Genomic DNA, 21,837 nt, shown 5'->3' with positions numbered 1-21,837 from the left:
CTCACTCATTCAAGTCTATGGGTGCCAGAAAATAAATCGCGTGCCACATTATTGTATCCGATATTTACGCATACATTACAATTCTGTAGTATAGGAAATTGTAAATGGTCGTGTAAAAGATTAATAGCTGCTGCACACGGATGACAAGTGAGAAGAAAATCGTCCCACTTCTCTGGATGAAAATAACAGATGTGTATATAGGATGCATAGATGCAGCAGAGAAATGTAGGATTAGTACAATGCGAAGATCTCACTTCTTACATTACATGATAGTGATATCTATTGTAAATTCTACAATAGCTCAGAAACCGGCGAATCCTCGCAGCGCACAGTGCGGGCCCTAGGGGGACTCAAAAGTCTGTAGTCACACAGAGTGACTGCAGACTTTTCATTTTAGACCAGACAGTATAATCCTCCATAATGAATTGTGGGCACCACATAATTCTCTATACAGTATAATGGGCACCACATAATCCTCCATATAGAATAATGGGCCCCACATAGTCCTCCATACAGAATAATGTGCCCCACATAGTCCTCCATACAGAATAATGGGCCCCACATAGTCCTCCATATGGTATAATGGGCACCACATAGTCCTCCATACAGAATAATGGGCCTCACATAGTCTACCATACAGTATAATGTGCCCCACATAGTCCTCCATACAGAATAATGGGTCACACACAATCCTCCATACAGAATAATGGGCCCCACATAGTCCTCCATACAGAATAACGGGCCCCACATAGTCCTCCATATGCTATAATGGGCACCACATAGTCCTCCATGCAGAATAATGGGCCTCAGATAGTACACCATACAGTATTATGTACCCCACATAGTCCTTCATACAGAACAATAGGTCCCACATAGTCCTCCATACAGTATAATGGCCCCACATAGTGCTTCATATAGTATAACGAGCCCCATATATTACTCCATACAGTATAATGGGCCCCATATAGTATAATGGGCCCCATATAATGCTCCATACATAAAAAATAAATAATCAAATATTCACCTCTCCCAGTTCCCCCGCTTCGCCGGTCTCCTCAGTGTTTTCTGACCCTCTGCACTGCTCGGCGCAGAGGGCGCACTGTAGTGACGTCATTGTGCCCTCTGTGATGAGATGTCATAGAGCTCAGACGCAGAGAGGAAATTTATGGGAGAGGGAGCATCAGCGGATGGCTCCCTCAGCCATCATTGTTTTCAACTGTATCGGCATCCGGGATACCAAAATAGTTGAAAGTACGATGCGGGGGACTGTGCCGGCGCTGGCACCGGGCCCCCACGACTCACAAGCTCCATAGCGTGCCTGTCCTCGACGGATAGTGGACGCCAGAGTTTGTCCCAGGTCCCAGAACTTGCCCGGGTGCGCTGGGTGGTGACGTCTGCCCTGATATGTGTCATAACTGAGCACCATGAAATATTAAGCAGTGGGCGAAATGCTTTTAGGACACATATCCTTACATCAAAGGGATTTATAAAAAGAAAATAAGCAGCACATCAATTAAATAAGAGAAAAGTGGAGGACTCCTCATTAGCCCATGTGGCAACATTTTGGTTCCATAACAGAGCAATGTTCTGTTATGGATCCGAAACGTTGCTACATGGGCTAATAAAGAGTCCTCCACTTTTTTCACAATTAATCGGAGTGCTGCTTACTTTTTATATATACTGCTCAAAAAAGTAAAGGGAACACTCAAATAACACATCCTAGATCTGAATGAATGAAATATTCTCATTGAATACTTTGTTCTGTACAAAGTTGAATGTGCTGACAACAAAATCACACAAAAATCATCAATGGAAATCAAGTTTATTAACCAATGGAGGCCTGGATTTGGAGTCACCCCCAAAATTAAAGTGGAAAAACACACTACAGGCTGATCCAACTTTGATGTAATGTCCTTAAAACAAGTCAAAATGAGGCTCAGTATTGTGTGTGGCCTCCACCTGCCTGTATGACCTCCCTACAACGCCCGGGCATGCTCCTGATGAGGTTGCGGATGGTCTCCTGTGGGATCTCCTCCCAGACCTGGACTAAAGTATCCGCCAACTCCTGGACAGTCTGTGGTGCAACGTGACGTTGGTGGATGGAGCGAGACATTGTCATGTCTGTCACATGTGCACAGTGTGAACCTGCTTTCATCTGTGAAGAGCACAGGGCACCAGTGGCGACTTTGCCAATCCTGGTGTTCTGTGGCAAATGCCAAGCGTCCTGCACGGTGTTGGGCTGTGAGCACAACCCCCATCTGTGGACATTGGGCCCTCATACCACCCTCATGGAGTCGGTTTCTAACCGTTTGTGCAGACACATGCACATTTGTGGCCTGCTGGAGGTCATTTTGTAGGGCTCTGGCAGTGCTCCTCCTGTTCCTCCTTGCACAAAGGCGGAGGTAGCTGTCCTGCTGCTGGGTTGTTGCCCTCCTACGGCCCCCTCCACGTCTCCTGGTGTACTGGCCTGTCACCTGGTAGCGCCTCCAGCCTCTGGACACTACGCTGACAGACACAGCAAACCTTCTTGCCACAGCTCGCATTGATGTGCCATCCTGGATGAGCTGCACTACCTGAGCAACTTCTGTAGGTTATCGAGTCCGTCTCATGCTACCACGAGTGTGAAAGCACAACCAACATTCAAAAGTGACCAAAACTTTTGCCAGAAAGCATTGGTACTGAGATGTGGTCCCCACCTGCAGAACCACTCTTTTTATTGAGTGTGTCTTGATAATTGCCAATAACTTCCATCTATTGTCTATTCCATTTGCACAACAGCATGTGAAATTGATTGTCAATCAGTGTTGCTTCCTAAGTGGACAGTTTGATTTCACAGAAGTTTGATTTACTTGGAGTTATATTCTGTTGTTTAAGTGTTCCCTTTATTTTTTTGAGCAGTGCACATTATATAAGTGATGCTGCGACTATATACAGCAGTCGTAGTATCAATAATGTATATACAGCAGTCGCAGTATCACCTATATATTGTACAGCCAGCAGTCTGTATACATTATATTGGTGATACTGCTACTGCTGTATATATGTTATGTAGGCGATACTGCGATTATACACAACAGTTGCAGTAGCACCTATATAATTTGTATACTGCAGTCGCCGTATCTCCTATATAATGTATATACAGTAGTTACAGTATCACCTATATAATGTTAATGTATACAGACTGCTGTATATACAATATATAGGTGGTACTGCTACTGCTGTATATATGTAGGTGATACTGCGATTATATACAGCAGTATCGCCTATATAATGTATATACACAGCAGTTGGAGTATCACCTATATAATGTATAAAGACTACTGTATATACAATATATAGGTGATACTGCTGTGTATATACATTATATTGGCGATACTGCTGTATGTATGTTATGTAGGTGATGCTGTAATTATATAGAGCAGTCGCAGTATCACCTATTTATTGTATATAAACTAATGGATATACAATATAGTGGTGATACTGCGATTATATACAGCAGTAGCAGTATCACCTACTGTATATATTGAATATACATTATACAGGTAAAACTGTGACCGCTGTATATACATAAATGCTTCTATCTTTGGACTCACCTAGATCCTCGAGATGGTGGGGGGGGGGAGATGGATGATGAGCTGCAGCAAGTGCAGCATCGGTTATGCAGAATAGCAGATCCCGATTCCCTGGTACCGGTGAGCATAAACAAATTTTTGAATAAAGATCCTGTGTGCGCGCGCTGTGGTTTGTTTTTATTTTCAATTATTTTTTGCGCACACACATTCACAAGGGCCGCTGTGTGCGCTTGATGACAAGGGCCGCCGCGGCTCCCGTGCGCGCTTGATGACAAGGGCCGCCATGCGACCTTGTCAGCGTGTGCAAGTGAGACAAGCTCGCGCACACAGGGGCTTTATTCAAAAATTTTAAAGGGCCGGTGGCCCACTTTGCAGTCCGGAGGCGTAGCCCCAGCGCTTCGGCAGATTACAAATCTGGGCCTTCTGCCCTCATCATTGTCCCCTGCCGCTGCTGCGATCATCACCAGCTGGGGACAATGTTGAGAGTAGTAGTCTGCTCCCACTGTTTCCAACTGTAAAAATAAGAATAAAATAAAAAATCCTTATACTCACCTGTCCTAAGTGTCCCCCACTGTAATCCACCTAACCGCTCATGCCAAGGAGCCAGGCAGAATGAGGCACTGCAGTGAGCTTGCCCCGGACCTCCGCTTAGCTCAGTGAGCGGTGTCCTGTCACTTACTGAGCTCAGCGCAGCTCTGGGGTCCGCTCACTGTTGTACTGTACTGTTGTACAGTACAGTACAATCCCATGCCCACTGTGCTTCTTTTTTACGCTGCGTAAAATCACCTGCGGTGCAGGCTTCTGAGTCACAGCATGTCAATTTCTCTTGTGGAAACGCTCAGTCTTCTGTGCAGAATTTCCCCATAGTCTTGCATTAGATGCGGTAAAGTGCATTTAAAAAAGCTCATGATTTAGATGCGCCAATTCTGGCACTTTGCCCAGCTGTTCCCCATTACCCTGGTATGGTGGCATTCAGGGTAATAGTAATTGGGGTTGATGACAGCTGTAATTTGTCAAAAATCACAGCTGCCATCAACCCCCTGGTGTTAGTAATGGAGTTTTTTTCATTCATTTATTTATTTATTATGTTAATCCATGTACAGTAAACTACACCCGCAAAGCACTAATTATATATCTCATGGATATCTATCCATCTACGCCATATCTGTCTAGCTATCTATCTAAATAGCAAAATAAACGTGCAGCACCAGCAACAGATAGTTGAAGATGGGTGGAGAGCCTAATAGGCAATACCAAACCTTCAAGTAGATCCAAAAAGGAATAGAGAGGCAGCACTCCAGGAATTCCAATATAAAGTGATTTATTGGCCCATCATATCAGGGCAACGTTTTATTCCAAGTGAGGAACTTTTTCAAGTTTGAAAAAGTTCCTCACTTGGAACGAAAATGTTGCCCTTACATGATGGATGGTTCAATAAATCACTTTATATTGGAATTTCTGGAGTGCTGCCTCTCTATTCCTTTTTGTATGTATGTATGCATCTATCTATCTATATATCTATCTATCTATTTGTACATTTAATAACATACTAAAGAGAGACAAAAATGTATGTGGCAAAAACTCATGCAAAAACGCAAGGAAATATGCAAGTGAGCTGAGATACGGGAATCATGTGGAAATTCAGCTGCGTGAAAGAATGAACAAACACTGATCATGGGAGCAATTTACCCTAAGATAAAACTTAAGGCAAAAAGACCCACAAACAAGCAACAACTGAAGTCAGCTGCAGTAAAGGTCTGGCGCAAAGCATCACAAAGGAGGTGACGTCCATGGCTTCCAGACTGCAGGCAGTCATTGCCTGCAAAGGATTCATCACAAAGTATTAAAAATTAACATTTTATTTATAAATACATTTATAAATAATTTGTCAAATTACTTTTAAGCTCCTAAAATGAGAAGGCTTTGTAGAAAAATGGTTGCAATTTCTAAATGTTCATCAGGATACTTTTGTTCAACTCCTTTAATTAAACCTGAAAGTCTACACTTCAGTTGTATCTCAGTTGTTTCATTTTAAATCCAAAATAGTGGCATGCAGGCCAAATATAAAAAAATCAGTGACTGTCCAAAAAGTTCTGGACCTACAGTGGCTTGCGAAAGTATTTACTCCCAGGCCTTGGCATTTTTCGTGTTTTGCTACCCCTCAACTTGGAATTTCCCTGTTTTTTTTTATCTGAGATCTTGCATAAATTCATGTAAAGAACATGCCTATAACTGTGAACATTTTGTTTTCTTTTTATTGTGAAGCAAACAAATAGGACGAAATTACTGAAAACTTCAGTGTGCATAACTATTCACTACCCTAAAGTCAATATTTTGTAGAGCCTCCTTTTAAGGAAATTACAGCTGCAAGTCACTTTGAATAAGTCTCAATGAGCATTCTACATCTTGTCACTGGGATTTTTGCCCATTCCTCAATGCAAAACTGCTCCAGCTCCAAGTTAGATGATTTCCTCTGGTGAACAGCAATCTTCAAGTCTGACCGCAGATTATCAATTGAATTAAGGTCTGGGCTTTGATTAGGCCACTCCAAAACATTTAAACGTTTCCCCTTAAACCACTCAAGTCTTGCTTTAGCAGTATGCTTTGGGTCATTGTCTTGTTGGAAGGTGAACCTCCGTCCCAGTCTCAAATTACTGACAGACTGAAACAGGTTTTGTTCAAGAATATCCCTGTATTTTGCACCATCCATCTTCCCCTTGACTCCGACCATTTTCCCTGTCCCTGCTGCCGAAAAAAATCCACCATGTTTCACTTTGTGGATGGTGTTCTTGGGGTGATGAGCTGTGTTGGTTTGGTGCCAGACATAGCGTTTACCTTTGTGGCCAAAAAGTTCAGTTTTGGTCTCATTTGACCACAGCACCTTCCTCCATACATTTGAGGAGTCCCCCACATGTCTTTTGGCAAACTCAAAACGAGCTTTACAATTTTGTGTGTGTAAGTAAACGCTTTTTTCTGCCCACTCTTTCATGAAGGCCACCTCTATGGAGTGTATGGCTCATTGTGGTCGTATGGACAGATACTCCAGTTTCTGGTTGGGAACTCTGCAGATCTTTCAGGGTAACTGGTGTTGCAGCCTCTGGCCTTGCAGAAAGGTGTGTATATACTGACAGACTGTTATGGGGATGGTTGCAAACAACTTTATTAATAATGGAAAGCAACCGAACCTGGGGTCCGCGATGCAGCCTAGAAGACTGCGGCCGAACACCTTCCGGGTAAGAAGGTACAACAACCAACTAATATATAAATCCCTCCAGTGTTACTGCACACCGAGACGGGAAAAGGGGTTCGCACTATCTCCGTTAACTGCATGAGAGATGTGTGACAAATAACATATCCGTAGCCCTGTTAACTGTAAAGACCCAAGAGACAACTTGTACATCTCGTGCACTAGCTAGGCATTGGGACTGATGGTGATGCTGAGCAGCATCTCCCCTGGCTGGACCAGAATGGGAGACCACAGAATCTACTGATGATTCTGACCCAATTTCAGATCCAGAAAATGCCTAACACAGACCATGTGACACTTAGACTGCTCACAGGTGGATTTCTTTTCACTAAACATGTGAGTTATGAAGGTAATTGCTTGCACCAGAAATTTTTATAGGCTTCATCGCAAAAGGGGTGAATACTAGTGTTGAGCGAGCACTAAAATGCTCGGGTGCTCGAAGCTTGGGCCGAGCTCACCGTGATACTCGGGTGCTCGACCCGAGCAACGAGCCCAATGTTAGTCTATGGGAGACCCGAGCATTTTTGCGGCGGCACCCCTGGCAGTCTGTAGAAAGCCTAAAAAGTGACCAAAACGATAGTGCCAGTGTTCAAATGACATGGGGACAGCATGGGGATTGCCCCAGGAAGCATTTCTGATCCCCAGGTCACTGCTGTCAACAACGTGGTCAGAGGTATTAAACCACTTTTACGGGCTCACAATAAAACGTTCAAAAACGAAACTGAAACTGTTTTCCTGTGAAATATGTTAAGGAACTTCCTTTCCAAGGTAAAGACTTGTGTATAAGGTAAAATAAATAACCAAAAACAAAAATGCTCCTCCACACCTTGGGCTATGTTCACAAGTAGCATTTTTTATGCATTTTTGCACTTTTGTATTGCTTTCAACCGTGACAAATGCATTCACCGGGAAATGTCATTTTAACATTTTACAATCTTATCTGGCCATGTGCTGTGTGACACATGCATACAGTGCTGAAAAGACATGGGAACAGCATGGGGAAGACCAATGGAAGCATCTCTGACACCCAGGTCACTGCCTAAAAGTGTTCCCATCAGAAGTGATCCTTACCGCATCAGAAGATGCAGACTTGCAACTATCCCCGTGCAAGTCCTTGTCCCAGGGCAGTGTTCAATTGTACCTTCCCCATTCCTTGCAATGCAAGCGCAAGTATGCAGCCTGCCACCCACCCACCCACCCCCAGGCTGCAATACCATACTGCTAGCTTGCACTTGAAATGGGGCCTTTTAGTTTGGAGGAGGTCAAAGCTGGCCACTACCTCATGGCTGCTTCGGCAGTGAGGTATCCATACTCAGTCCCCAGCCGCCCGGCGGCTGGGTGTCCACGCTCGGTCCCCAGCCGCCAGGGTGCGGCCAGGTGTCCATACTCGGTCACCAGCCGCCCCGCGACCGGGTGTGCACACACGGTCCCCAGCCGCCTGGGGGCGGCCGGGTGTCCATACTCGGTCCCCAGCTGCCCCTATTTCTCCTGTCAACTTCCCCCACACTTTTCTTAGCCTGGCCTGCTTTAGGGCAGCATTGGATGAGCTCACCAGAGAACCAGACTCCTCCGGTGGGCCCTGGCTTCTCCATCAGGGGAGTTGAGAGTGCCAAGGTGAGGAGCATGATGATGATGATAGAAGTTAGCATCTGGTTTGTTTTCTTTGGAATGCAAGCGCATGTATGTAGCAGCGGCTAGGCCTGAGGTGGTCTGCATTTTGGCGCATATCCTACCTCCTCCAAGGATTGCTGGAAGTTTTCCTGCTACTATCCCAGTTCTATGACTCCCGTTAAAACAAAGCTTCAGGTGATGAATGATGGATGAGGTGGTGGCAAAGGAGAAAGAGCAGGAGGAACAGGGACCATTCACATCAATATCTGGCCAGTCAACCACACATGTCTTGTAGGATATGTTTCTGTACCAAAAGGAGCGGTTCGGCTACACAGTTATAGGGCATACAGTGAGTGCAATGCCTACCAAAAATTTCGAGGCACTCCAATGCCCCTTGGAAGTGACATGGAGGTCAGAGGGCCTTAACTAAACCATTTTTTCCATTTATAGCAACTGGGTCTCCTGTGCACTGTTGGCCTAAGCAGTGAATGGAAGGCTTTCCAAAAATTATGAGGAACTGCAATGCCCCTTGAAACAGACGTGGATTACAGCATACTAAAAACCTTCTACCCATTATTGGGGAGTGGGTCTCCCTTAGTGTTCACCTATGCATTGAAAAGCAAAAGCTGACTAAAATTAAGAAGAAATGCAATGCCCGTTGGAAGAGTCGTGGAGGTTAGAGTTAATTAAAATCAACATTTCAATGCCCCTTGGAAGAGCTGTGGAGTTCAGGGTGGTTTAACAAGACGGTTTCAATGCCCCTTGGAAGAGACGTGGAGGTCGCAGTAGCTTAACAAGACGGTTTTAATGCCCTTTGGAAGAATGGTGGAGGTCGCAGTCGAATAAAAAAACAATATCAATGCCCCTTGGAAAAGTGGTGGAGGTCGCAGTAGCTTAACAAGACGGTTTAATGCCCCTTGGAAGAATGGTGGAGGTCGCAGTGGAATAAAAAGACAATATCAATGCCCCTTGGAAAAGTGGTGGAGGTCGCAGTAGCTTAACAAGACGGTTTTAATGCCCCTTTTAAAAGTGGTGGAGGTCGCAGTAGCTTAACAAGACGCTTTTAATGCCCCTTGGAAGAGACGTGGAGGTCGCAGTAGCTTAACAAGACGGTTTTAATGCCCCTTGGAAAAGTGGTGGATGTCGCAGTGGAATAAAAAAACAATATCAATGCCCCTTGGAAAAGTGGTGGAGGTCGCAGTAGCTTAACAAGACGGTTTAATGCCCCTTGGAAGAATGGTGGAGGTCGCAGTGGAATAAAAAGACAATATCAATGCCCCTTGGAAAAGTGGTGGAGGTGGCAGTAGCTTAACAAGACGCTATTAATGCCCCTTGGAAGAGATGTGGAGGTCGCAGTAGCTTAACAAGGCGGTTTTAATGCCCCTTGGAAAAGTGGTGGAGGTCGCAGTTGCTTAACAAGATGGTTTTAATGTCCCTTGGAAAAGTGGTGAAGGTCGCAGTAGCTTAACAAGACGTTTTAATGCCCCTTGGAAAAGTGGTGGAGGTCGCAGTAGCTTAACAAGACGGTTTTAATGCCCCTTGGAAGAGACGTGGAGGTCGCAGTAGCTTAACAAGACGGTTTTAATGCCCCTTGGAAAAGTGGTGGAGGTCGCAGTAGCTTAACAAGATGGTTTTAATGCCCCTTGGAAGAGACGTGGAGGTCGCAGTAGCTTAACAAGACGGTTTTAATGCCCCTTGGAAGAGACGTGAAGTTCAGAGTAGCTTAACAAGACGGTTTTCATGCCCTTTACAAGAGCCATGCAGTACAGCATATTAAAAACATTATTCCCATTATTGGGGAGTGGGTCTCCCATAGTCTTTGCCTATGCCTTCCAAGCAAAAGCTGCCAAAAATTAGGACGGAGGAACTTGCAATGCTGGCAACACGGACCACGGTCATCCTGGTGGTATAGTGGTGGTGGAGGCTGAAGAGAAGGAGAAGAGCAAAATACAGCCGAAATGAGGAAGCGTATACCCATGTGTGGGTGTGAAGCGGTGCATGGGAATACACCTCCCGAAATAACACAGTGGATTTGACTTTATGTTATTCTGCTGTCATTTGGTGGTGATGAGAAGTCTGGCCCAATCCAGCCCTTGTTCATTTTGATAAGGGTCAGCTTGTCAGCATTGTCAGTTGACAGGCGAGTGCGCTTATCAGTTATAATTCCCCCAGCGGCACTAAAAACACGCTCCGATAACACGCTAGCGGCAGGGCAGGCCAGGACCTTCAAGGCGTACAGAGAGAGTTCATTCCAAGTGTCCAGCTTGGATAGCCAATAATTAAAAGGCACAGAGGAATCACGGCGGACGCTGGTACGGTCGGCAAGGTACTCACTCACCATCTTTTGAAACTTTCCACTCCTTGTGAAAGTACCCCGCACCTCAGGGCCTGTAAGCTGGGCGGGTCTCAGAAAACAGTCCCAGAATGTTGACAGTGTTCCCCTGCCTCTGCTGGATTGGAGTTGCGTCTCTCTCGCCTGTACGCCTTGGTTGGTCAACGAACTATGACCTCTGCCGCTAGCGTGTTCAGATGGGAATTTTTTTAACAGTTCTGCAGCAAGGGCCTTCTGGTACTGCCACATTTTTGTAGACCTCTCCAGCTCAGGAATAAGAGAGTGAAAGTTCTCCTTGTAGCGGGGGTCTAAAAGTGTCACCAACCAGTAATGACTGTCACCCAACATTTTGACAACGCGAGGGTCACGGTTAAGGCAGCGTAACATAAAGTCAGCCATGCGTGCCAGACTGGTAACGGGCAAGACTTTTGTGTCCTCACCAAGATGACGACTGACCATGCTCTCCTCCTCCTCATCCTCCCCCCCTGTCCTCAGGCCACCCACGCTGAACCGACTGTATGACAGTTGTACAGGTACTACCGTCTACAGCGCATGATACCAGCTCCTGTTCTTCCTCCTCCTCCTCTCCCTCATTGTCCCCCAATGATGAGATGAGGCTGGGCTGTGTGTAATCGTCCATTACGGCTTCTTGGTCCATTTCATCATACTCTGGCTGCAATGCCTCCTCTCTAATTCTCTGCAGAGAGCATTGCAAAAGACAGACAAGTGGGATGCTGACCCTAATGATGGTGTCATCGCCACTCACCATCTTGGTGGACTCCTCAAAGTTTGTCAGGATGGTACATATGTCAGACATCCAGGTCCACTCCTGAGGTCTTATGTGTGGAGTCTGACCTGAATATGGATGGCCTTGTTGCAGCTGGTGCTCCACAACTGCTCTGTTCTGCTCACAAATCCTTTGCAACATGTGGAGGGTAGAGTTCCAACTTGTGGGGACATCACACAGTCAGTGTGCTGGAAGCTGCAAACGCTGCTGCAACACAGCAAGGGCGGCGGAAGCTGTAGCCGACTTGCGAAAATGAGCTGACAGGCGGCGTACTTTGACGAGCAGATCTGGCAACTCGGGGTACGATTTAAGAAACCGCTGAACCACGAGGTTAAGCACATGAGCCAGGCATGGTACGTGTGTGATCTCGCCTCGCCTCAGAGCCGCCACCAGGTTACGGTCATTGTCACACACAACCATGCCTGGATGTAGGTTCAGCGGTCTCAGCCACAGATCTGCCTGCTCTTTCACAGCTGTCCACAACTCACAAGCAGTGTGAGGTTTATCACCTTAGTTTATGAGTTTCAGCACAGCCTGTTGCCGCTTGGCTGAGGCAGTACTGCAGTGCTTCCAGCTTGTAACTGATGTGGTGATATCTGAGATGGAGGCTGAACATGAGGAGGAGGAGGAGGAGGATGCGCAGGTGCTGTACACTGTGGGGGCAACTCTGACTGACATAGGGCCCGCAATCCTCGGTGTGGGGAGGATGTGTTCTGTCCCAAGGTCCGACTGGGTCCCGGCTTCCACTATATTTACCCAGTGTGCCGTCAGGGAGATGTACCGTCCCTGGCCACAAGCACTTGTCCACGTGTCCGTTGTCAGGTGGACTCTCCCAGTAACTGCGTTGTTGAGGGCACGGCAGATGTTTTGGGACACGTGCTTGTGTAGTGCAAGGATGGCACACCCGGCAAAATAGTGTCGGCTGGGGACCGAGTACCGAGGGACGGCCACCGCCATAAGGTTGCGGAAGGATTCCGTCTCCACCAGCCTAAAAGGCAGCATTTCCAACGCAAGCAGTCGTGAAATGTGCGAATTTAGGACTGGGGCCTCTGGGGCGTTGGCTGCGAATTTCCGCTTTCGTTCAAAGCTCTGGGATATGGACAATTGAACGCTGCGGTGGGACGTGGACTTGGACGTTGAAGCTGTTTCTTGAGAAACTGCCATAACAAGTGAAGACTGAGAGGAGGGGGCATCTTTGCATGCAGTATGGACAGGGGATTGCCTTGCACGCACAACAGGGGGTTCTATTACACTCACAACAGCGGAAGAAGCAGTGGTGACACCCGCTGACACTGGTCGTGGACCCTGGGGTTCGCCCCACAAAGTCGGGTGCTTTGCTGCCATGTGCCTGATCATGCTGGTGGTGGTCAGGCTGGTAGTTTTGTCATCCCTGCTCATGCTGGCATGGCAGGTGGTACAAATGGCCTTTTTGGGGTTATCAGCAGAATCTGGTTGCACTGGCAAAATCCCTCGCGTGGGTGTTACGGGGAACTGTTGCCCGCCTTCTATGTGCGGTCACCACACTGCTACTTCCTGCCTGTTGGGGTACTCTGCCTCCCTCCCCCTGTGTGCTGCTGGCCTCGCTCTGCGTGTCCTCCTGCCACGTTGGGTCAGTTACTAGATCATCCACCACCTCCTCCTCTTCCACTTGCACACCACGATCCTCCTCCTCACTTCCTGGCAATTGTGTCTTGTCATCGTCCACCTCTTGTGACAAATTGCCAGCGTCGACTTCCTGTGGCCGTGGCTGTTCAAATATTTGGGCATCGCTACATGGGATCTCCTCTTCCGCCACTTCAAGCGGAGCAGGCGAAGGGCACAAATATGGAAATGGACTAGTGAACAGCTCTTCAGAGTGTCCAAGTGTGGGATCAGTTGCTGTCTGACGACACTCGGCATGGTGGGAGGAAGGAGCATCAGGGTGAGGAGGAGTATGCGGTCGAGACTCACGGCTACTAAAACTTGACCGTGTGGAAGACAGACTGGAGGTGGTGGTGCCCAGGTAACTGGAAGTATTATCTGCTATCCAATTAATAACCTGTTCACACTGATCAATTCGCAATACTGGTGTTGTAGTGTGCTTCCCTAGTAATTCGGTCAAGAAGTGGGAGCGAGAAGATGTGGCTGTTGGTTGTGGCACATTTTCACCTTGGCCACGGCCCTGTCCTCTACATGCACCATCACCAGAACGTCCAGTTCCACGTCCCTTGCCACGCGCCTTGCCCATTGTAAATGAAGTAAAATAGCTTACACTCGCACTATCAATGGAAAAAGGGTAGTAAAAAGGAGATTAGAACCGTGGAAGAGGAAAACCACAGTTCTATTTCTCTGGCCTAAACCAGACTCTTTTAAACAGATATATTGGTGTCTGAACAGTCAGGGAGACACTATTACAGTTTTTTTTTACGGCAAAAAATGTCAAAAGCACGATAATACAGAGATTTGACCAGTGGAACTGCGAAACCACAGTTCTATTTCTCTGGTCTACACCAGACTCTTTTAAACAGATATATTGGTGTCTGACCAGTCAGGGAGACACTATTACAGTTTTTTTTTATGGCAAAAAATGCCAAAAGCAGGATAATACAGAGATTTGACCTGTGGAGCTGCAAAACCACAGTTCTATTTCTCTGGCCTACACCAGACTCTTTTAAACAGATATATTTGTGTCTGAACAGTCAGGGAGACACTATTAAAGTTTTTTTTCACGGCAAAAAATGCCAAAAGCAGGATAATACAGAGATTTGACCCGTGGAACTGCAAAACCACAGTTCTATTTCTCTGGCCTACACCAGACTCTTTTAAACAGATATATTTGTGTCTGAACAGTCACAGACACACTCAATTTTTTTTTTGGTGGAGGGGGGAAATACCAAAAGTTTAATAAGATACGTATTTGTACAGTCTGACTGAGGGAAAAATAAAATACAGGATTTAGATGAAAAAAAAAAAAGGATTTTTCCTGGGCCCTGAGACCGGGGGATAAGTCTAGCAATTTGACCAACAGGAGCACACAGAACTGTAATGCAGCGTTTGCTGGTATAACCACTGCGTCTCCTATACAACCTGCCTGCCTGCCTGATATATGGGATGGATATTAGTCCTGAGAAGGACTGTTTGTTTGATTTGGCAGGCTTTAGAGACCCTACACTACCTATTTCGCACTATATATCTCTCCCTAACTCAGCAGCACTCTCCCTACACTGTCTGATCCGGAGCGACTGTGTCCAAGATGGCGGTGCCCGGTTTTAAATACTCGAGGTGACTCTGTGCGGCCAGCCAATCGCTCTAATGCCCACAAACAACATGGCTGCGGCATTCCAGTGACTGGCTGGCAATCCCTGCATGTTCATTGGCTCTGTAAAGAGCGCCAAACGTGCAGGGCGAAGACCCGAGCTCCCGCCCGAGTAACCCGGAAATGCTCGGTGCTCGCCGAACATCCCGAGTAGTGAGATGCTCGGGTGAGTACCGAGCAGTGTCGAGCATGCTCGTTCAACACTAGTGAATGCATATGCACATGACAAATTTTAGTTATGTGATCCCATAAATTTAATTTATGCTTATATTTTTCTCACTTCACTTCAGCAATTTAGACTATTTAGAGCTGATGCATCACACACAAATCGGATTGCAAAAATATTTAAACACAGGTTGTAATGTAACAAAATAGGTAAAAAGTCAAGGGGGTGTATACTTTTGCAAGCCACTGTAACTGTATATAACTTGTTCCTGGTGGATCCAAGTAACATAATGGTACTCTCAGATTTCCTTATTGTGCCTGCCATTTTTACAGGAAAAATAGCTTTGTATGCAGCACTAAAACCTGACACAATCTGCCAAGAATGCTCCTAATGGAACCTCTGACACCAATGTGAACAGGGCCTTAGTTCCCTATTAAAACTAGAACCAAACAACAAATGGTGACAATCAGATCCCAAAAAGTCATATGAGAAGATCATTTTAGCTGCCTTCATTGCTTCACTGGCAAAATTAGATTTCTTTTTGGGTCCTAGAGAATATAAAGACACGCAGACGCCTTACTACATGTAGGTGTTGGTGATTGATTTGCCGCTCTATAGCCACAGTTCATTTCGTCTGACTCATATGGCGTATTGTAAATGGATCAGCCAATAAAGCCGTCTATTCGGCCAGCAGCGCAGGATTTAACTTTGTTAAAGTCAGTATGAGACTTGATATAAGACGGATAGTGGAGAAAATCAGGTTGAGAGTTATATACTGGAAGGAGCTGTTCCCTTCACAGCACAAAACATCGGGGAGAGGACGCTGCAAAACAAATGCAAGATTATTGTGCTGGTAAACATGTCCCCATATGGAATTTGTCACAAGCGAACATATAACCTGTGTGATCTGTCCATAAGAGAGTGCGGTTCTAAAACTAGATTTACTAGATATGTAATACTGACAGATCCTGGACACCTGCTGTGTGTTATGTTCTTCGTCTAGTGGACCAAGCCCAAAATGAGTGGGTAAGGGACTGTAGTGTGCCAGGAACCAGGGCAGCAGACAACAGTTGTTTAGCAGCAGGGAACAGAAGGCACAGTTATGAAACAGTATTTTTTAATGACTTCCTTCCTGAAGAGAAACACAAATTAAAATTTTCATTAAGGACGCAATTAAACAAATAAGTGTCTCTATGTGAATCCAATGATTTTACAAAATAATTATGTAAAGAAAAGTTGGCAGGATTCCTCGTCCATCATGAAATCTTTATTTTCCAGTTTAATCATCACTTACTTAATCCTTGTGTAAACAGTTGATACATATTAATTGTATTTAAGCCATTAGGATGAATAATAAGAAATATATCTATATTTTTGTCCACACAGGATAAGCTCTCTTGACCACGGCTGAGCAAGTTCTAACACAAGTCTGACAAAATGCTACAAAGAAACATTTGGGTGCTTTCACTGGCAATTGTTACGTCAGCAACAGGTAAGGAAAATGAAAAATTCCAAAAACATTCCAATTTTCACACCAGTCATGGGAGCGTGGCATTTTCTTCATCTATTTTCCTTACGGTCAGCAGTCACTTCATTAGTATTAGAATATGTGCACAAGGCGTCTTGGAGACACAGGTGTGCCCAGCGACTTTTTCCTATGGGTAGGCTCTTCAGAAAAAGGCCTGTGATTTTCCTGAAGCATCTTCTTTGGCGTCTTATTTTTGTATTTTTTATATATTAAGTAGGTCACTTCTTTTAGCCGCTTCACTGCTTCCTAAACTGGAAACAATTAAAAGAAGTTAAAAAAGACGGTAAATTGTTTTTACATTGCAGTGCGTAATTAAGAGCTACTGCTTAGGAGGGCAAAGTGGCTGCATAGGGGTCTTGTGGATGTTATGTAAGTATTGTAACTATCATGAAGGCCTTATAACTGGCATAGGGGTCTTGTGGCTGCCATAGGGGATACTGTGTCGGTCATGCAAGGATGTGGTGTAAAAATGGGGGAGCCAATGACATTGGTTTATTGTAAGGATAAGTCACTAATATGGGGTCAACCTGGGGGACCCTTAAAGGGAATCTGTCAGCAGGTTTTTGCTACCTCATCTGAAAGCAGCATGATGTATGCAAAGAGACCCTGTTTGCTCGGTGCAGCGGTTCTGACACAATCAGAGTTTTTAGATTCAGATTTTAGATTTATCAATACAACAGAGCTTAGAAAGCTAACTCGCCCACACCAGGTTCTCTATGTATATTGTCTATAGACATTAAGCTGCTTATCACAGGAGGGGGTGGAGTCGGACAACTGACCATGGGCTAGCTAGTTACAGCAATGATCATCACCAGGTGATAACACCTTGTGTGAAAATAAGCAACAGCACACAGCCTGACATGTGACACATTCCTGAATTCTGTGTTTTAACCCCTACCTCATGCTGTACTCATATTACAGAAAAACCTGACAGATTCCCCTAATCAATAGGGCAATGAAGAGGCTGTAGTGCCCTAATTACATAAAACTGGAAATCCTTAGGTTTGGGGAGGTCAGAATAAAGCTCCATTTCTGAATATGTGTTTTGGTCATCATTATGTGTCTGCTAAATCAAATTTAGACTCTTAAAACCTAATATAGTATAGAAATGGGTTGTGCAGTATAGAAAATAACAAGGCATGGATAGCCTTAAAGTAAAAAATGATGGCATACTTACCTTCTAGCAACCTCCATGGATCTTACATAGGCTGCTCCGGAAGCAATGCCTGCTCCGTTTTGAAGTCACAAGACCGCTGCAGACTGTAATTGGCTGCAGCAGTCAGGTAACTAGAATGTGCATCATCAGACAAATATCCGATGACATGGTGGTCCTGAGATTTCCGAATGGAGCCGGCATCACATGTGGATGCTGTTGCAGATCCATGAGTTGCGATGAAAGGCCACCATATTTTTATTTTAAGACCAGCCATGCCTTAATATTTTTTAGTGACAGGGCAACTTTAATATAATAACTTCTCCAGATACAAAACAGCAGAGTTTTGGATCATAGCCCTGACAGTGGGCTTTTTAGCTATCACTGACAGCATGATTGTATCTGTATTAGCCCATGTGGTGACAGATTCTGTGCAAACTGAGGTGAAAAAGTCCATTCAACATCTGAAGCTGGTACAAGTATCCCTTATCAAGCAACAATTGGATAAACAGTAAGACAAAGACAAAGGTCAAAGCCAGGGAGTCGAGAATAGCTAGTTCTTGGGCTTTCGAAAGGAGAGACTTCATTCCTCAATGTTTTGGATCTGTAAAGCTAAATTTACAGTCGGCAAAAGTTCAGAGGACTGATGAACACAATCAGCAGTTTTGTCAGTATTGATTACCATTTCCATCAATCCAGTGATTTTACATAATAAAGAAAAATATTTAGATTGCAGAGTCCTCAGTGGTTGATACCTTTTAATGTCTAGCTGATAAGATGGTAACAAATTGCAAGCTTTCGAAACTACTCAGGTTTCTTCATCAGGCATAGTACTATAGTACTAGATACTATCCCTGATGAAGAAACCTGAGTAATCTCGAAATCTTGCAATTTGTTACCATCTTTTCAGTTAGACATTAAAAGGTATCAACCACCGAGGACTCTCAAATCTAAATATTTTTCTATCTACTAGCTAACACGGTACAAAGATATATATTTTCCCTGTAACAAAATAAAGATAATTTTTCCTTCAAATATTGGGATTTAAGTTCAATTGCTGCCTTAGAGGGATTATCCTCTTTGGAAAGTTCCTTTTCATAAATGTAATTCATTTTTTTTGGCCTAATTTTTCCCATGTCTGGGAGAAAAAAGCAGATGTCCACTAAGAGCAATCACTTTTAGCCAGATCAGAGACCTGTTATGTGGGCATTGTCTACAGATATGGAATGTTTTGCACAGATCTCTCATTGATTACAGGTCCAAATGGCTCCTCCACCAATATTCACTTATCAGTGGGAATGCCAGGAGCTACACCCTCTCGTGTACCCTGTGAACCTGCTCAAATGTATTTTCTCAATTAAAACCCTGTTCTCTAGTAATAAATGTAAAGGCCAATCAACAGGTAAGTGTTTAGCTGGATATACTACTGTATTATGTAGTTACTATATATACTGCTACTCAATACAAAGAAGACAAAGATATGACTACTGCCAGGTACGATCGGGACACATTTGAGATGGCCGGCGATGAATTGGAAGTTGTAAAGGACTTCAACCTACTCGGATCAATGAACACTGAAGATGCATTGATGACACCGGAAGTCAATAGGAGAATAGCTAGGGGCAAATCAACTATGAAGTCCCCTGACAAGGTCTTCAAATCTGGGAACATTTCACTGGCGATGAAGACACGGCTCGTACATAGTTTGGTCTTTTTTGTGGTAACTTACAGAGTGAAACCTGGAAGATAAAGAAACAAGAGAGAAGAAGAATTGACGCCTTCAAAATGTGGTGCTGGAGAAGGATGTTGTCAATACCATGGATGGCAAGAAGAACAAACAAATCAATTTTGGAGCAAATCAAGACATATCATTCGAATCAAGGATCACAAAGCTACGACTTGCCTACTTTGGACACATCATAAGAAGAGAGCAATCATTGGAGAAGGACGTCATCGTCAAAAGAATTGAAACATAAGCTGTGTTTTACTGTGTAAGGACATAGTCACACTGCATGTATGCCACATGTCAGTGGCTCCATCAGGGTTTCGTCTGAAGCCCTGAAAAACGGGATTCGGGTGGAACCCCCAGTGGGGCCATTGACTTTAATAAAGTAGGCAAAGTTAAAAATGTAATTGACTGCACTTTTATGCTCACCTTAGGAATGCAGATATTGCCAAAACAGAGGCCAGACTGAGCACAAAGTGACTCAGTCTACTCCATTAAAATCAATGGCCTCTTCAGGGGTTCCTCGAGAATCCTGTTTTTCAAGGATTTAGACAGAGGCAGAGCCACTAGAGTATGGCAAAAAAAAGTAATGTGAACATGCCCTAAGTGAATTGTGCATTTTTGATGGTGATAGTCATTGAGATTGAATGCTTATTACTTTCTTTCCAGATATCATCTATTACACCTGTACCTGTCAAGGGGCATCCGACTGCTTGGAAAAGACTTGTGTTGGAAAGACATGTTTTGTGACAGAACAGAAACGGGACGAATCTGGAAATATCGATAGAGTCCGAGGCTGTTTTAATAACAGCATAATTGAGCAATGCAATGTCAAAATAGAGGTTTCAGAAGCTTGGTGCTGCTCTTCCGATTTCTGTAATGAAAATTTCACCATCTTCAAACCTGGTAAACAACTTTTCATATTATATGATATCTCAAAACTGGGCAGCGCCTGATGAGGCAGGAGGTGTGTTTCTGGTAGATGTAGTATATATAAAAAGCTGGAGATATTTGTAACTCCTACACCATGAACTCCACCACCATTTTTAGACCATCTCTGCTATGTGTTTCTCTAAAATGACCAAACCTTCCAGTATTATCAGAGGCACATGGAAAGTGGTGGTATGTTTTGCATTGAGGTCCAGGAGCTTCAAGTTACAGCTCTAGGAATAACCATATGAAAAGAATCACCAACACTCTCGCTACTCTTCTCTACCCCCAGCAATCAAAAAATCAGTAACTTTTAAAGACACTATTTCCGCTTGGAAAGCAGTTAGAAAAAAATATGGCCTTTCTTTCAGAGTTTCTAAGCACCTGACGCTATGGCGGAATCCGGAATTTCCACAGGGCAGTGAAAATAAATTATTTCTTAAATGGCAGCAAGCAGGTATAAATAACATATCTCACCTACTCCACCCAACCGATCGGAGATGGTTGACGTTCCCAGAATGTATAGATAAATATGATCTACCTCTACAGCATGGCCTCCAATTTGAACAAATTAGATTATCCATTATGTCAAACTTAAAGGATGTTGCCTTCGAGACCTTTCAAAACGAATTAGATATAATTTTACTATCTCCAACTGGTACTCCCTCAATTTCTAGTCTTTACTCAGCTATGAAATCTAATTTATTAAAGATACACCCTGATGTTTTCTTTAAATATTGGAAGCAGCAACTAGATGACGTTGAAATCCCTACTAAGATTAGATCGGGTTGGAATATATTTAGAAAATACATTATAAACGAATCATGGAGAGAGACTCAGTATAAAATAATACACGGGGCCATTTACGCTTTTAATATACCGAAAAAGGATCCCTTGTCAAATAGGATGATTGCTTGCCCTAAATGTCATCACCCATACTCTGATCTTATGCACGGCCTATGGTCCTGCCCTGATTCAACAGTATACTGGGATCAAGTCTCAGACGTGATAAAGACTATTTGGGGCCCAGGGTACACTCTCTCTCCATATGTAGCCATACTACATCATTGGGATAACCCAGAAAATCCTGACCAAAAATTAAAAGGCCCCCCAAAACTGCTTCATACGCTACTCCTCCTGGCAAAAAAAACAGTTACTTAAACATTGGCTGGATCCTATCATTCTCCCTATAGCAGAGCTAATAATCCAAATGAAACATTTTATGGGAGTAGAGCAATTAGATACCCTTAGTAACAAAGAACAGCAAGCTGGCAAATTTCTATCAAAATGGAAGCAGTTTATTATAACATGCTGTTCTCTGTCTGAAAAGAATAAAACTGTCCAACCATTTACCTCTACAGAAAGGTATATTCTGGAGGATCTAAATAATAACCTAGGACTCTTACGTGTTAACTAAAGCAGGGGAGATAATCATCACAATTTATCGTTATTTAATTAATTCCATTGAATGTAGATGACTGTAACTTGCT

General features: G+C 44.2%; 1 protein-coding gene across 1 annotated transcript in view; it reads left to right on the top strand.

Annotated features, from left to right (window-relative positions):
- Positions 1-21,837, top strand: part of ACVRL1 (activin A receptor like type 1) — a 126,276-nt gene that overhangs the window by 37,495 nt on the left and 66,944 nt on the right. Inside the window, exons 2-3 of the mRNA XM_073663826.1 lie at positions 16,397-16,502; positions 20,087-20,323. Coding sequence (XP_073519927.1) covers positions 16,448-16,502; positions 20,087-20,323 — 292 coding nt within the window. The 5' untranslated portion in view covers positions 16,397-16,447. The remainder of the gene's footprint in view (positions 1-16,396; positions 16,503-20,086; positions 20,324-21,837) is intronic.

The sequence above is a fragment of the Phyllobates terribilis genome, unplaced genomic scaffold, assembly GCF_046119375.1.
Source record: "Phyllobates terribilis strain yellow unplaced genomic scaffold, ASM4611937v1 Scaffold_2__4_contigs__length_985480577, whole genome shotgun sequence".
NCBI classification, from domain to species: domain Eukaryota; kingdom Metazoa; phylum Chordata; class Amphibia; order Anura; family Dendrobatidae; genus Phyllobates; species Phyllobates terribilis.
This window is presented reverse-complemented; position numbering and strand designations above follow the sequence as displayed.